General features: G+C 41.0%; 1 protein-coding gene across 2 annotated transcripts in view; it reads right to left on the bottom strand.

Annotated features, from left to right (window-relative positions):
* Window positions 1-16,088, bottom strand: part of LOC134355748 (aggrecan core protein-like) — a 116,152-nt gene that overhangs the window by 14,137 nt on the left and 85,927 nt on the right. The window contains exons 14-17 of one of the 2 annotated variants that reach the window (XM_063066100.1): window positions 12,065-12,178; window positions 7,174-7,332; window positions 5,496-5,578; window positions 4,542-4,686 (exon numbers count right to left, since the gene is read on the bottom strand). In XM_063066100.1, coding sequence (XP_062922170.1) covers window positions 4,542-4,686; window positions 5,496-5,578; window positions 7,174-7,332; window positions 12,065-12,178 — 501 coding nt within the window. The remainder of the gene's footprint in view (window positions 1-4,541; window positions 4,687-5,495; window positions 5,579-7,173; window positions 7,333-12,064; window positions 12,179-16,088) is intronic. The other variant, XM_063066101.1, reaches the window with a different exon arrangement.

The raw sequence follows: 16,088 nt of genomic DNA on the forward strand, positions 1-16,088 counted from the left end.
GATTTGCGTGAAGTACTTATGAGGTGATATAAATAAATCTCTTTCAATGAGATAATCTGGGCATCTATCCAAGGAGTTATGCCTGGTGTTTGCTGATATGTGTATATATTTGTTTAAATTAATTTTGTGTTAAAATATCCTAACCCCGTCTTTATTTTTGAGTAAATGTCCATGACTGACCTTGGATGAGAACGTGACTGGAAGTGTCAGTAGCTGTGAAAAGTCTATTCTACTTTTCAGGTAAATAGATTCTGTGTCATCGGAGGAGAGTTTTGAAATTGCCTCAGATTTTTGTCAATCTTGATTTCTTCTTTATCATCATCATCATCATGTGCTGTGTTGTATAATGTGGGTGATCATAGTCTTTTGATGATCGTGTTTGTTGATGGAAAATTTTTCTACCGAAGTAGTTTGCCATTGTCTTCTTCTGGGCAGTGTTATTACAAAATGGGTGACTCCAGCCATTATCAAAACTCTTCAGAGATTGTCTGCCTGACGTCAGTGGTCGCAGAACCAGGACTTGTGATATGCACCAGCAGTTCATGTGACCATTCACCAGTTGCTCCCATGGCTTCTTGTGACCCTGATTGGGGGGGGGGGGAGGTGAGGGTCAGTGCAAAGCAGGTGCTACACTTTGTCCAAGGGTGACCTGCAGGCTAATGGAGGGAAGGAGTGCCTTACACCTCCTCCACCCTGCCACCCATTCTTCTTTCTAATCTCAAAAAAGGGAGTGAAAGTAGTATACACGAGGAATTCTGCAGATGCTGGAAATTCAAGCAACACACATCAAAGTTGCTGGTGAACGCAGCAGGCCAGGCAGCATCTCTAGGAAGAGGTACAGTGACGTTTCAGGCCGAGATCCTTCGTCAGGACTAACTGTAGGAAGAGCTAGTAAGAGATTTGAAAGTGGGAGAGGGAGGGGGAGATAAAAAATGATAGGAGAAGACAGGAGGGGGAGGGATGGAGCCAAGAGCTGGACAGGTGATTGGCAAAAGGGATGTGAGAGGATCATGGGACAGGAGGCCCAGGGAGAAGGAAAAGGGGGAGGGGGGGGAAACCCCAGAGGATGGGCAAGGGGTATAGTCAGAGGGACAGAGGGAGAAAAAGGAGAGTGAGAGAAAGAATGTGTGTATATAAATAAATAATGGATGGGGTACGAGGGGGAGGTGGGGCATTAGCAGAAGTCAGAGAAGGCAATGCTCATGCCATCAGGTTGGAGACGACCCAGACGGAATATAAGGTGTAAGTAATATAAGTAATGTAAGGAATATAAGGTGAAAGTATTATTACAACTATATAACTGTGCTACTGTTATTCATGTGCCTGAATGTGTCCGTTTTATTTTTGTTCTCCGACCCATTATGAAAGAGCTGCCAATACTCTAAAATTCAAGTAAACCGTCAGGGCATTTTATCCTTGGCTTATGTTCATTATAACACCCTTGACTGACCAATATAGTTGGCCATTTGTGTGTCTGCCTCCAACCAAATAATCAGGTGGCTAGTTGTTTATTTCCTTCTTGTATCCTTTCGTTTAAGCAGATTTCTGAAGTTGTAACTAACATCATTAAAATGATCCAACAATTCCACCATCTGCACTGCTGTAGGAGAGTCTAGAACCAGAGGCCACTGCCTCAGAATAGGAGGAGGACCCTTTAGAACTCAGATGAGGAGAAATTTCTTTAGCCAGAGGATGGTGAATCTGTGGAATTAATTCTGGAGGCCAAGTCATTCGTTACATTGAAAGCAAAGGTTGAAAGGTTCTTGATTAATAAGGGCAGCAAAGATTACGGGGAGAAGGCAGGAGAATGGGGTTGAGAGGGAAAATTAATCAGCCACGATCAAATGTGTGGCAGGGTGGAGACACGCCTCTACCAAAGGAGGTGTAAGATGCTCCTTCCCTCTACTAACCTGCAGGTCACCATTGGGCAAGGTGTAGCACCTGCTTAGCCCCCCCCGATCAGGGTCACGTGAAGCCATGGGAGTAGGTGATGGATGGTCATATGAGCAGCTGGTGTGTATCACAAATCCTGGTTATGCAACCACTGATGCCAGCTAAATAATCTCTGAAGCATATTGATGACAGCTGAGGCCGCCCGTCTCGTAAAGACATTGCCCAGAAGAAGGCAATGGCAAACCACTTCTGTAGAAAAATTTGCCCAGAACAATCACGGTCATGGAAAGACCCTGATCATCCATGTCATACGACAAGGCACATAACGAATGAATGAGATTGAATTGAAATGACTTTATTTCTTACATCCTTCATATACAGGAGGAGTAAAAATCTTTATATTAGGTCTTCATCTAAATGTGCAATGAGCAATCATAGTAATTTATAATAATATATAATAAATAGAGCAGTCAGTGTAATATAGAGTGCACTCAAATCAGGGTGAGATCATCAGTCTGATGGCCTGGTGGAAGAAGCTGTCCCGGAGCCTGTTGGTCCTGGCTTTTATGCTGCGGTACCGCTTCCCAGATGGTAGCAGCTGGAATAGATCGTGGTTGGGACGGCTTGGGTCCCCAGTGATCCTATGGGCCCTTTTTACACACATGTCCCTGTAAATGTCCTGTTCATAACTACAGATGCGCTGGGCTGTCCGCACCACTCTCTGAAGAGTCCTACAATTAAGGGAGGTACAGTTCCTATACCAGGCAGTGATGCAGTCAGTCAGGCTACTCTCAGTTGTGCCCCTGTAGAAGGTTCTTAGGGTTTGGGGGCCCATAGCGAACTTCCTCAACTGTCTGAGGTGAAAGAGGCGCTGTTGTGCATTTTTCACCACACAGCTGGTGTGTACAGACCACGTGAGGTCCTCGGTGATGTGGATGCCAAGGAATTTGAAGTTGTTTACCCTTTCAGCCCCAGATCCATTGATGTCTGTCTCAATTCCTCCTGTAATCCACAATCAGCTCCTTTGTATTTGCGACATTGAGGGAGAGGTTGTTTTCTTGACACCACTGTGTCAGAGAGATGACTTCTTCCCTGTAGGCCACCTTGTTATTGTTTGAGATAAGACCAATCAATGTAGTGTCGTCGGCAAAGTTAATTAGCAGATTGGAGCTGTGGGTGGTGATACAGTTACGGGTATACAGGGAGTAAAGGAGGGGATGCAGTACACAGCCCTGAGGGGCTCCTGTATTGAGAGTCAGAGGGTTGGAGGTGAGGGAGCACACTCCTACAACCTGCTGGTGATCTGACAGGAAGTCCAGGATCCAGCTGCACAAGGCAGGGTGAAGGCCGAGGTCTCTAAGGTTCTTGTCGAGCCTGGATGGAACTATGGTGTTGAATGCTGAACTGTAGTCCAAGAACAGCATTCTCACATAAGCATCCTTCTTTTCCAGATGTGTAAGGATGGTATGTAGAGCAGTGGCCATTGTGTCATCTGTCAATCGGTTGTGTCGGTAGGTGAATTGTAGGGTGTCCAGTTTGGTGGGTAGCAAGCTGCAGACGTAATCTTTGACCAGCCTCTCAAAGCATTTGGTTATTATTGAGGTGAGTGTGACAGGACACCAGTCGTTCAGGCATGTTACCTTGGTCTTTTTTGGTACAGGGAAAATTGGTGGATAATTTGAAGCGGGAGGGCACTCTACACTGGGAGAAGGAGAGATTAACAATATCTGTAAACACACCTGCCAGTTGTGCTGTGCACATCCCAAGTACTCGCCCTGGGAGTACTCAATTGGCCGAATGACCCAATTCTGTTATTGTGTCTAATAGTCGTATGGTCTTATCTGCAGTCTCTCGGGCCATCATTAAAATGATGACTGAATGTCTATTATTGGCCTCCTCATCAAGGGAATGAAACACAAAATGAGGCCAATGATGGGTTTATCTTTCTAGATTGTTGGATAGTGTGGTATTCTCCTTAGGAGCCACGCATTATGGAAAAGTATCAAGCTGAAACGGGATTTATGACAGGACGGCAGACAATGAAAATGAAGAAAGATCAGTGAGCTAAGTGGCCCCAATTTGCTTAAAAATCTGTCAGTTTGTTGTTTTCAGATTCCTGCCAGGATCAGTGCGTGAAGAATATGTGTTTTATCAAACAGTCTCAGAGTACAGGATGCTGCCTGGATCAGAGAACATGTCTTACGAAGGTAGGTTAAGCAAGCAAGGGCTTTTCTCTTTGGAACAAAGGAGGATGAGAGGTGACTTGATGTATGTAAGATGATAAGAGGCATTGACAGAGTGGACAGCCAGCACCTTTTTCCCAGGGTGTAAGTGGTTAATATGAGAGAGCATAACGCAATTGGAGAAAAGTATAGGGGGAATGTCAGAAGGGGGTTTGTTACACAGAGAGTGGTGGGTGCATTGAACGTGCTGCTTGGGGTGGTGGTAGAGACAGATACATGCGGGACATTTAATAGTCTCTTAGATAGGCACATGTTTGAAAGAAAAATGGAGGGCTATAAGGGAGAGGAAGGTTAGATTGATCTTAGAGTAGGTTAAAAGATCAGCACAACATCATGGACTGAAGGGCCTGAATTATGTTATACTGTGTTCTACAGATGTTACAGCACAGGTGGTACCTAGCTTACCTGTTCCCTTCTTACAGGTGTACGGCAAGTGGTAATTGCAGGGAACGTCGTTCCACTGGCCGTTCTCATGCCATATCATGACTACGCAATCTTCACCGGATCTGAAGAAGCTATCAGGTTGATTGGGCCGCCAGTTCTCGTATAACTATTTGAGAGAAAGAATGATTGACTGCATCCTAAAATAACAGCTACATAACAGCACCATTTAATTACAGTGCACTGTAGGATCAAAATCAAACAAACCTGTAGACATTGGAAATAAAAACACAATAGGTTGAAACAGGAAAACTGATGTTCCTGAGAAATTAATTAATGTTTCATATGTCGGTTTATTATTAACATCACTTTGATTTTCAGCTCAGGATTTATATTTTATACTCTGTCTCGTGATCTCAGACTCTCCTTCAGAAATTTCTTTGAGAAGGTAATTTAAGGACCAATATAGGCTCAGAAAAGTTCAATATATGTATCAGAAGATGATGGTCTGAAATTATGTGGATTGCTGGAATTTCCCTAGATCATGTGCTTCATTTACATAATTGGTAACATGCAACATGGTTGAAATTTAACTCCAGGGTCTCCATGACACCACTTTTGCAGAAAAAAAAGGACCATGTGAATATTATCACATTTAACATTTTGGACATGCCTCATCAATGACAATATGACATGAAATTCTTTCTTCAGCCTTGGCCAGCCATTATTCCAATGTTTCTCTCTGAGGTGACTGCTTCATAGTAGGGTAAAACAATGGCTTTATTTTGCAGCCAGCCTCTTCAACAATCAATTAAAGGTTCAATCAGTTATTCACTGCTAAATTTTGCTTTTCATTTCCACATGCTTCCCGGACAGTGTTCCTCGTTCTTATTTCTCCTGAGCTAACTTTTCTCAGGAAAGCTATGTTTCCTTTTGAAAAAAAGAAGATGGCCAGGTGATCTGAGGCCAAAAACTCACCAGTGGGCTGGCATCTGTCCACCGGAAGTCTCCTTCTATTGTCTTATCATTCAGTCCAATCCATTGATAATCCTGGGCATAACCTGCAAGATGACAGTAAAAGGATCAGTGTCACTGGGAAAAGCTCTTGACAGAAGAAATGTCATGCAATTACTTGCAAAACCAAAATAAACAGCTGGTACACTGATATTTCTTGATGGTATCTGAGCTAGTATTTGATCAACTATAGCCATACAGCTCAATAATTCTACAGTTTTATGTATTGAAAGTTAGGTTAAATAGGCAAAACATCAGAGTACTAAGGAAGAAGAAAGGGGAGGTACATTATGGAACTGTTAGCAGTTGATAATTACACTCAGATGCCACACTACTAGATACATCCTGTACCTAATAAAGTGTCCTCTGAGTGTACATTCTCGGACCTCTACTGCAGAAGCCCATCCACTTCAAGGTTTGATGTGCAGTGCTTTCAGAGATGCTCTTCTGCACACTACTGTTGTAACACGTGGTTATTTGAGTTACTGTCGCCTTCTTGTCAGCTTGAACCAGTCTGGTGATTCTCCTCGGAACCCTCTCATTGAAAAGGCATTTTCGCCCACAGAATTGCTGCTCTTTTGTTTTTTTTTTCTTTGTTGTACCATCCTCTGTAAACTCTAGAGAAGCCTCTATGTGAAGATCCCAGGAGATTAGCAGTTCTGAGATACTCAAATCACTCTGTCTGACACCAACAATCATTTCACAGTCGAAGTCACTTAGATCACACTTCTTCCACATTCTGATGTTTGGTCTGAACCATTGAGCCTCCTGACCATGTCTGCATTCTTTTGTGCATTGAGTTGCTGCCACATGATTGGCTGATCAAATATTTGCATTAATGAGCAGATGTGCCTAATAAAGTAACCACTGAGTATATGTGTTTATAAGCAAAGACTGGAGGAACCAATAGGTTATGTTGAATATTATAACAGATTACAGCAATGATGGTATATTGACGAGACCCGACGCAGAGTGGGAGACTGTTTTGCCAAGCACCTAGGCTCTGTCTGCCAGAAGAAACGGGATCTCCCAGTGGCCAGCCATTTTTATTCCACTTCCCATTCCCATTCTGATATGTCAGTCCATGCCCTCCTCCACTGTCGTGATGAGGCCACACTCAGATTGGAGGAACAACTCCTTATATTCCGTTTGAGTAGCGACCAACCCGATGGCATAAACATCGATTTCTTGAACTTCCGGTAATGCCCTCCTTCACCATTCCCCATCACCTTTTCCCTCTTCCACCTTATCTCCTTGCCTGCCCATCACCTTGCTCTGGCGCCCCTCCCCTCTTTTGTTTCTTCCATGACCTTCTGTCCTCCCCTATCAGACTCTCCCTTCTCCAGCCCTGTATCTCTTTCATCAATCAACTTCCCAGCTCTTTACCTCACCCCTCCCTCCTCCCAGTTTCACCCATCATCTTGTGTTTCTCTCTCCACTCCCCCACCTTTTAAATCTTCTCCTCATCTTTTTTTCTCCAAACCTGCCAAAGGGTCTCGGGCCGAGACGTCGACTGTACTTTTTTCCATAGACGCCGCCTGGCCTGCTGAGTTCCTCCAGCGTTCTGTGTGTGTTGCAGGGTGAAGTGATGTGACTGACCGTAACATAAAGAGTGATCCATATAAGGATATCATATACTCACTGTTAACGAATGCCTGCTCCTCTGGAGTGACAAGGCTGGCCAGGTGGGCTCGATGCTTCCTGCACTGGTTCTCTGCTTCTTCCCAAGTCTGTCTGTCAACGAAGTGCTTGTAACAGTGACCCTGAAACTTAGCCCAACCAACTTCACACTTCTCCACATCTACAGAACAAAATTTGTCCATTACACACTGCTCATTAAAATCCTCCACTAGTGGGCTCAGCACCCGTCTGAAACATGATTCATGAATATGATATCAAAAATCAGAATAAGCAGATTACAACACATTTAAGATTTCAGAAACTCATTCCCTTAAACCCATGAAGATTTAAAACAACGCCTTGAACAAAATCTTGCCTGTGCTGTCACCCATTAACTCATGTGCAGAGCAAGGCAAATGTGGTAAACTTTAAACACTGGTCCAAGTTGGACAATTGTCATGTGACTTGTGACATGTTAATATGAGGTTCGTTCTTTTGAATGTTTTAGATATGACACATTTCACACCATTGCAATGTTAGCTCCTACTCAAACAAAGTACATAGAAGTGGCTGCACTGGACTTCATTTAACGTGCTCCTGCAGAAAGCTGATTTGTTACAGTGGCCTTGGCCTTCCAGTTCCCCTATACTTTCAAGTGGCACGCGCTTGGTGTGTGTATTGCAGTGAACTGGTGCAAATCCCTACCCTCTGAGCTCCTCTGTCAATGAGGCTCCTCAGATTCTCTGTACAGAGGGTCTCCCTGTGAAGTAGGAGGCAAGGGCAAGTGCTACAGCAGTTTGGCAGTGCCAGAGCTTGGCCTGCACAATGCTGGAGACCGGCAGTCCTTGTTCTGTGCTGCCATCTTCCTTGTGGTCTCCTCTTGGATGTGACGGAAGCTGCTGTATCTTCTCTACCACCATGCTTGTTATGGTAGAAAAACCCCTGGGCTGGGGAGAGCTGTGCAGACAAGCAAACAGCGGTGGAGGTAACAGATTCCACCCCACCTTAGAGAGAGCGAAGGATGTGGGCAGCCTGTCATTGGAATTGGCTCTGTCAATCCCCCCATGTTTCAATGCTGAAGGGTCTTGACACTTGTCCCATTGCGACCCCCACCAGCCCTCACTGAGCTGTGAAGAATTCATTGCTGGTTTCACACCAGCTTCCTATCATTGTCAGTAATGCATCTCCGACATATAATACTCTAATTACACTCCTTAATATTGATTCATTAATTCCTATTTTCCTGGAAATGCAACCCTAGAGCAAAACAAAGTATTAGAGCATCACGTTTCCCAGAATCATATGCTTATTTAAATCAGCATATGAAATGATGTAAACCAACATCCCAATGAATGTGGAACACACTGGAGAAAGTTATTGTCAACAATGGAAAGGAGTTTAAAACTTCGAAGACATCATCAGATCAACAGTAATATATATTCAATTAACACCATAAACCAGGCAAACCTGCAATAATTGTTAAGATTAATGGCAGAATTTTCACCTTGATCTGGCCTCAGTTCGGACAACATAACGAGTTAAGGACAGCATTACCTGTTGCCCCTTGAACCCTGAAGCACTGAAAGGTGCAGTTTGTTTAATGAAAAGACCTCACTAAAATATTTATTTTGCTTGCACATGCTTGCTACATAGATCATATGACAGATCAAAATTGTGCCAGAAGGTTAGATAAGTGGATGATCTGAAAGCTGACAATAGGTGGATATCTTCAGGAGATGGCAGAAAGAAACAGATTAATCATCAAACTGTGTTGTGTATTTAATATTTTAGTAATATTATAAATATATTGTTTGATTAAGCATTCTTGTTTGTTTATGTAATTCATTATGGGTTACATGTAAAGATGAGTGAACAGCATACATCATGACACTATCACGTTATATGTGCATGCCTCACTTAAAGTAAACATGAAGTTAGATATGTTATTCCAGACATTTTACTTCAATTAGTCTTTATGTTTTGGCGTTACAAGACATAACAATCTGGGTATAAGATTCAAGCAAAATAAATTGATATTAAGAACAAACAAGCTGTTGAAACCTTCATTCTTACAAACAGTATTATTGAAAGTAAAAAGGACAGAGGAAGATACACATCTTGTCATTAGATCTGTTGTAACATTAGGTATAGATGCCTATTATCTTCTTCAAACATAACTGTTAACCTTCTGAATTTACAATATTCCAGCACTAGTTCACAGCTGGAATTGTTCACAAAATATGAGCTCAATTGCTGTCCATAAAAATTGAGGGAAGCAACACAAGGGTGAACAATAATCTGTTGCCATTTCCTCCTACCAGCATAGCAAGTTTCAGTGCAGGGTTTATCAAGAAACCAAAGGTATCGTCCCAGACAGCGCTGGAGTAGAAACCACAGCAAGAGGATGAGAAACAGAAATAAAACCTGCCAGTCAAGCAGCATTTCAGGAGACAAAACTGTTCTGAGGAAAAGCCATCTACCTGAAATGTTAATTCTGTTCCACAGATCCAGTCTATTACCATTTATATTTCTGTTTTTAAATTTCAGATTTTCTGTGTCTGCAGTGTTTTGCTTTTGCAAGATGAAGAATTGCCGTTGAATCATGGTGAAAATTTTGCCAAAGGGACTATGAGCAATATTAGATGGAAAAGAAGACAATTGTTATAAAGGTTCAAATTCTAAGCAGCTTTACAAAGATCTAGGTGATCTAAGATAGTTTGGCCACAACACATGAAGTGGAAAATGAGACCTCTTATACTGAGGTTGGATCACAAGTGAAGATTTATCCTCGTGCCTCATATCAACTTTATAGCACAGGTTCTATTGTCTGTCTGTAAGATTCTTAATTTCAATGAGCTAAAGTCTCTTTATTTAACCACTCTGCCAATGATGACCAGGGAATTCATTCGCTTCAATTGAATTGGAGTCTCTCTCCTGACATACATCCTGAGCTGAGGCATCTTGTTAATACCCGGCTAACAGCCTGGACTCTAAACTAACTTAAACTTCAGATTAACCAGCTCACCAAAATAAAATCAAATGTTTTTGAGAAGGTCGATACCAAGTTAGAGAGGCAATGGAAAGTGGAACTGACAACCCATAGGACTGTTGATTGTAAACTTCCATTATTGTAAACTTTATTAAAGTTATTCATATATCTAACCCATGCTCTGGATTTCTGTTCCAGTGAAAGTTTCAGTTAATATGGCATTGAATGTGGGCTTAGTTGTTAATTTATGGCTAAAGTAAGCATTCAATCTTTTATCATGAATTTGTTAATTCAAGAGCTGAAGCAAAAGGGTATTGTGAGATGAAAATCCCAGTTTACAAGGTATGAATTCCATAGCAATAAGAGAGATAACTTTGGAATATCAATAATGACAATAATTATGAGGTTGGATACAGTTTTTAAATAGGGGTTCACTGGATCACTGACACCATCTGACACAACATTTTGTTCCCCTTTCTTCCAACCCTACTCATCCATGATAATCAGATGACCATTCTTTATACCTGCAGCCTTTGGTAATCTCAGCTGAGCCCAACCTCATAACATGTGGATTTGTGTTCTTTTTAGCATTATAGCTTCTCTCTATGTGTGGAATTTGGCAGAACAACTCTGGTCATATGGTAGTTTGGTCTGAACAGAGAAACTTGGCCTCTTTGTTTATCATTTCTTTTATGTCATACCAAAAATACAAATGGGAGCCGAAGTACCATTGTGGCTGGCGCAATGCTATTACAGCTCAAGCCCTTCTTGACTTTACAGTTCAATTCCAAACTCCAGCATTTTATGTGTGTTGCTTGGCAATGAGGCATTCATCTTGTCTGAACTAAATAAAGATTGGACAATATCCCCAATGTCTAATCAATCTTCATGAGGGAAATGGATTACTGCACAGAATTACTAGATTTATTGAAGTCTGAGAATGGGAATTTACTATAATGTTTCGGATTCCCTTGGGTCACACATAATACTTTACACTATAAAGATGATTGCAAAGCGTCTTTGCTCCCGCCAGATCCCCGTACCTGACAGGTTAAAAACAAATGTGATGCAATAAAAGCCCATAAATAACAATTTGATTCCAGGTTTTATCTGCTGCATTTTTTCCAACTCTGAGGATCTCAGTTTGGGCATTTCTGGAGAATTGGCTCAGCACGCCTGGCCAGAAAAGGAAAGCAAAGAAAATATCAAGTATGTAAAATGGTCACAGCTGGCAACAGAAAGATGAAGAAGAAAGCATGAATCAGTATCCTCAGGAGAGAGTGGGGAAAATGTATATTGGAACTGAGGAGAGTGGAGATGCAGACTTAAGGTACACTAACTTATCTCCTTGATGGTCCACTCAGCTTGATTTTCCTTCTGGAAAAATTTACCAATAAAATCGTCAGAAATTCATGAATCTGGGAGTCAGACCATTCCTCATTGCTTTCTCATTAGCCCAATGCTTGAACCTTGGCTGATGTGCTTGAAAACTTGGCTATAGTTAGTTGGCTATATTAATCACCATGCCAAAACTAATTTCTTACAAGTTCAAACATTATCAGTAACTTATAATAATGTTTAAGGTGAAACTTCTTATTTGGATAGAACAGAGTCTCACAGAGTAGTCTTAAGATGTTAGTGGGCCTATCTTTTTGCCAGGGTATTGCCTTCATGGGAAAGAGAGGGAGGGTTCCTTGCAGTGAATAGAACCATCTAGTACATTGAGAAGTTTGAGTGATTATTATCATTGTTGTGCACAAACTATCAGAAAAATCACTGTTGAGTCCCTAAGAATGAAAGAGACGGTTAATCTGAAACAAAAAGAAATACAATGAAAAGTCAAACCCAGAACAAGTTGCCCTCACGAAGTTGGGCTAGTGTTTGTAAGCTGTTAGTAGAATTAGCTGAAGCCTCTTTCTCGTACCAATTTCACAGAGGTCCCCTCCATAGCTGGGTAGGCACAAGCATTTGAAAGAGTCGATGCCATCGATACAGGTAGCTCCATTCTGACAAGGGCTCGAGTGGCACTCGTCAATGTCTGCAAGAAATCAAGTTCTGCCATTAGGATTTCAAGCAGGGAATTATTCGACAGGGATGGGCGAAAGAGAAAGAGAAAGGGGTTTCCTCTGTACACTTATTCTGGAGGCATCCATTTGCAGTCATGAGTGATGTTTTAGCCAGAGATACATACTGAACAATTTAAACCTGACTATTTGCTTGAGGGAAACTCTGAATGGAAATGTTACCATTATCAGCTGGTAATCACTTCCTTTATTTATCTTTTCACCCAGTTCCCTATTTTTATTCTCATCTTGCTTCAGTTACGCTTGCCTGTTTACCTCCTAGGAATGTGAATTAAGGATTTTAGAACCCAAGTAGGGTGATAGAAAAGTTTTCCCTGGAATAGGGGTCTCATGTTCTCCACTGGAATATTCACTTGGAATGACCTGTAACCACATATTTTGGAACTTTCAGGTGAAGTTACTGCATGCTATTAACAAAATAGGTCTGAGTCCACTAATTCAATCAGTGTGGAGTGGGACCATTTCAGAGCAACTTGTTCAGTCTAGTTGCCAGTTGGATTTTGTAAAAGTAATGCATAGTCTTGAATATCAGCATCCTTAAATTCAGAAGTATCTAAATATCTAAAATTATAAAACAGAACAGAGTTCTGAATTTATCAAGATAAGGAATGCAACTGGGGAAGATGTAATCTGTATTTTTTATGGAGAGTAAGCACAGACATAACAGGACAAAAGATTGTCTTTTCTATTGAATGTTTGTCTACTTGAGGCAGTATTAACTTTTCCTCAGTCAATGGCTAGGCCAAGTCAAATTCCCTCTACAATGCTTCAGGCGTGTGCATCATGACCTTTTGTGGAAGAATGACCCTTTGATCAGCCAACCAGTCAGTGGCCGTGTGTAAATTGCCAATTTATAGCCAATTAGTAATGAAGAAACTTTCATTGCATGGGATCTGAGAGGAAAGGTTGATATTTGGAATGTGATGCGAGAGAAATAAGTGGAGTCAGATGCAATTTTAAGAGACCTTTCGATAGACTTCTCTTTGGACATACCTCTGCAAACAGTGTCCATTTGGGGTTGTTTTACAATAATCCATCAGCAAAGAAATTACTGAATGTAACTATCCAGATTCATTCACTTGGGAAAGATACCTAAGACAACTGGCATTTGTAGAATTGTTGCATAAATTAGGATTCCTGATTCCTGAATTGAAAGCAAAAACAAAACATTTTAATCATTGGATATAATTGGGATTTTTAGGTGAACGTGTTTAAAGGCATAATCCTGCTTTGTTTGGATGAAGATTGAAGTGCTGGGCTGTATTGGAGAGGTTGGGTACAGACCGAATTGAGGTGGCAGGGTACAGGCCCCAGTGCATATCAAAGCGACTGAATCTGATGTTTGGATGATGACTTAGGTGCTGGGCCAGATTGAAAAGGTCAGGGTGTTAGGGCCTGAAGTGAGGGATGGAATGGTTAATTTCACTGCTCCGCTAAGGGTCTGGAGATGGACTCTGTGGTCTTTAGTTCAGAACACTATTTTTTTTGCATTTACTGTTTGCATGATTTGTTGTTTTTTTTTCCTTTCTGCACATTGGGAGTTTGATGGTCCTCTTCTTTTTTTAATGGCTTCTTTTAGATTTCCTTGTTTTGTGTCTGCCTGTTTGGAGATGAATCTCAAGGTTGTATAATCTATACATACTTTGATAATAAGTGTATTTTGAACCTTGACCTTTGAACTTTTTAACCATCTAACTTGTAGCTAAATAGTCTATTTTTGTCTTGTTTATGTTCTTAAAGTTACAGTCAACATGCATCTTTTCAGCAGCAACATCACACATGGCTCAAGACGGAGGTCTGTAGAAAAGTATACAAGTGTCCCCCTTTCATTAGTACCTGCTAAAAGCAGAGTGTTACAGTGCTGCGAGAGTTTAGGGCTACAGAAGGTTGGATCAGGAGTATAAATAGTATTCAAAATGGCGTCTAGGTCACTCAGGTTTCATGACTCTGAGAGGTAAATGCGTTAGCTGACTTTAGACTGCGGCAGAGCAACACTGTCTGAAACTGTAAATTTTCAGTGTCTAAATGAAACAACCTCTCAAGACTGAATGCAAATGTTTTGTAAAGATAGAGCAAAATAACTGTTGAATAAACTAGCAAAAGAGTTAGTATCTACAAATACCAGAGCAATACATTTTTCTTTGCAAATGAGGGCAAAGAATCAAATAATTTAATGAGATCTAATCTTCCAGTGTGACAATTGCATTAGAGTTGAATTGACAACAACATAGAATCTTGTGATTGAAACCATTAGGTACTGCAGGCAACCCACATTTCCATTTCACACAAAATTTTGTGTCTTATCCTGTAAAAGAACATCTCCAGATGCAAATATAAGACATCTTCATAACTTAATGCAAAGGAATCTGATTGCAGTGGGAAATCCCAATTTTTTTCCTAAAAATAAGATGGAGGTTAGACTTTCATTCTTCAACCACCAGTTTTAGACTAACTTCATCTGTGCTTCTCATTCATTGAAACACCTTCATCTTCATTGTGCAATGGGTATGCACAAAATAAAACCATGGTATTGCTTGTGTGCAACGCAAATAAGTTGGAAACGATGAGCACTGTTTCCTCCTTCTCTCTTAATCAAAAGCTTTGCTGGACATTGCATCGTGATGCAAAGCACAAAAAGATCATTCCTGAATTCTCAGTAGCGCCAATCTGATCAGCCAGGAGTGCAGGAATTATTGCGATTCTAGGTATCCATGCCTTTCGACTTTTAAGTATTCAATGCATCTACAGAACAGTGTTTTCGAATTGCAATCTGCAGTATGTGCACTCTTTTGAAGAAGTTTTGTAAACAGTGAAATTCAAGTTGCTATTTTATGAGTTTCCTATACAGTTTGGGTAAATCTATCCAGAATGATCAAAGAGAGCTGTGACACAAAGTAAACATCAGTGTTAATCATCAATTGCATGTAATTCTGCTATTAATGTGTTGCTGTTGGAGTAGAATATTTTAAACTCTTACCATTTGATTTGCATTTTATATTTTGTGACACAGCAACTTGCAAAACCAATGTAAAGAAATTGTTGATATTACCAAGAGTCTTAGCCAATAGTTCAGCTGCTGCTGGGATAGAAAATTTAATACACTCCACCCCTTTTCTCAGATGTTCTATTGTCATGGACCTGTTTTGTGTTGGTGTATGCTGCTATGTCTTTAATGGCATTGGCAAGAATGGAACACAGAACACAGAACTTAGAAGAGTACAACACTGGAACAGGCCATTCAGCTCAAAATGTTGTGCAAACCAGCTAAAAAGTAAATTAAAAAAAACTCAAACACTAATCCCTCCTACCTACACAATGTCCATTATCTCTCCATCTTCCTTAATCCAAGTGCCCATCCAAACATCTCTTAAAATGGTGACTTATAGCAACAAAAACAAACTGGATTCTGTGGCTTCCATAATTATATTAATTATTTGGATATTTATTCCTTGTTTAGTGTCCATATGGGGCCCAAGATTTAGCTCTTGGGTAAAATGTTTCCAAGAAAACCATTGGGAAATTTGCCACTGGGTTGGATTGTTATGGTGATTTCCAGTGTTGAGCATCTTACAAAGAGTAACAGGTTGGAGAGAACTCCCTAGGTTCACTTACCCTGGACCACACACTGCCCACTGGCTTCCAGTGTGGTGAAATGCTCTTGTAAACAGACAATTAATTTGCACCACAATAACTTGCAGTTTGTTCAAGGTACTATGGCCCACTTACTTACCCACATTCAATAGGAAATAAAAAGATTGGTGGTAAGAGCATGAAAGGTATGAAGTTCAAACTACCCAAGCAAGTCAATGTTGACAGCGACACTCAACAGCACCATGACAGGCAAAACACAAACTCTCTTTACCA

Source organism: Mobula hypostoma, chromosome 13 (genome assembly GCF_963921235.1).
Source record: "Mobula hypostoma chromosome 13, sMobHyp1.1, whole genome shotgun sequence".
Classification (NCBI taxonomy): domain Eukaryota; kingdom Metazoa; phylum Chordata; class Chondrichthyes; order Myliobatiformes; family Myliobatidae; genus Mobula; species Mobula hypostoma.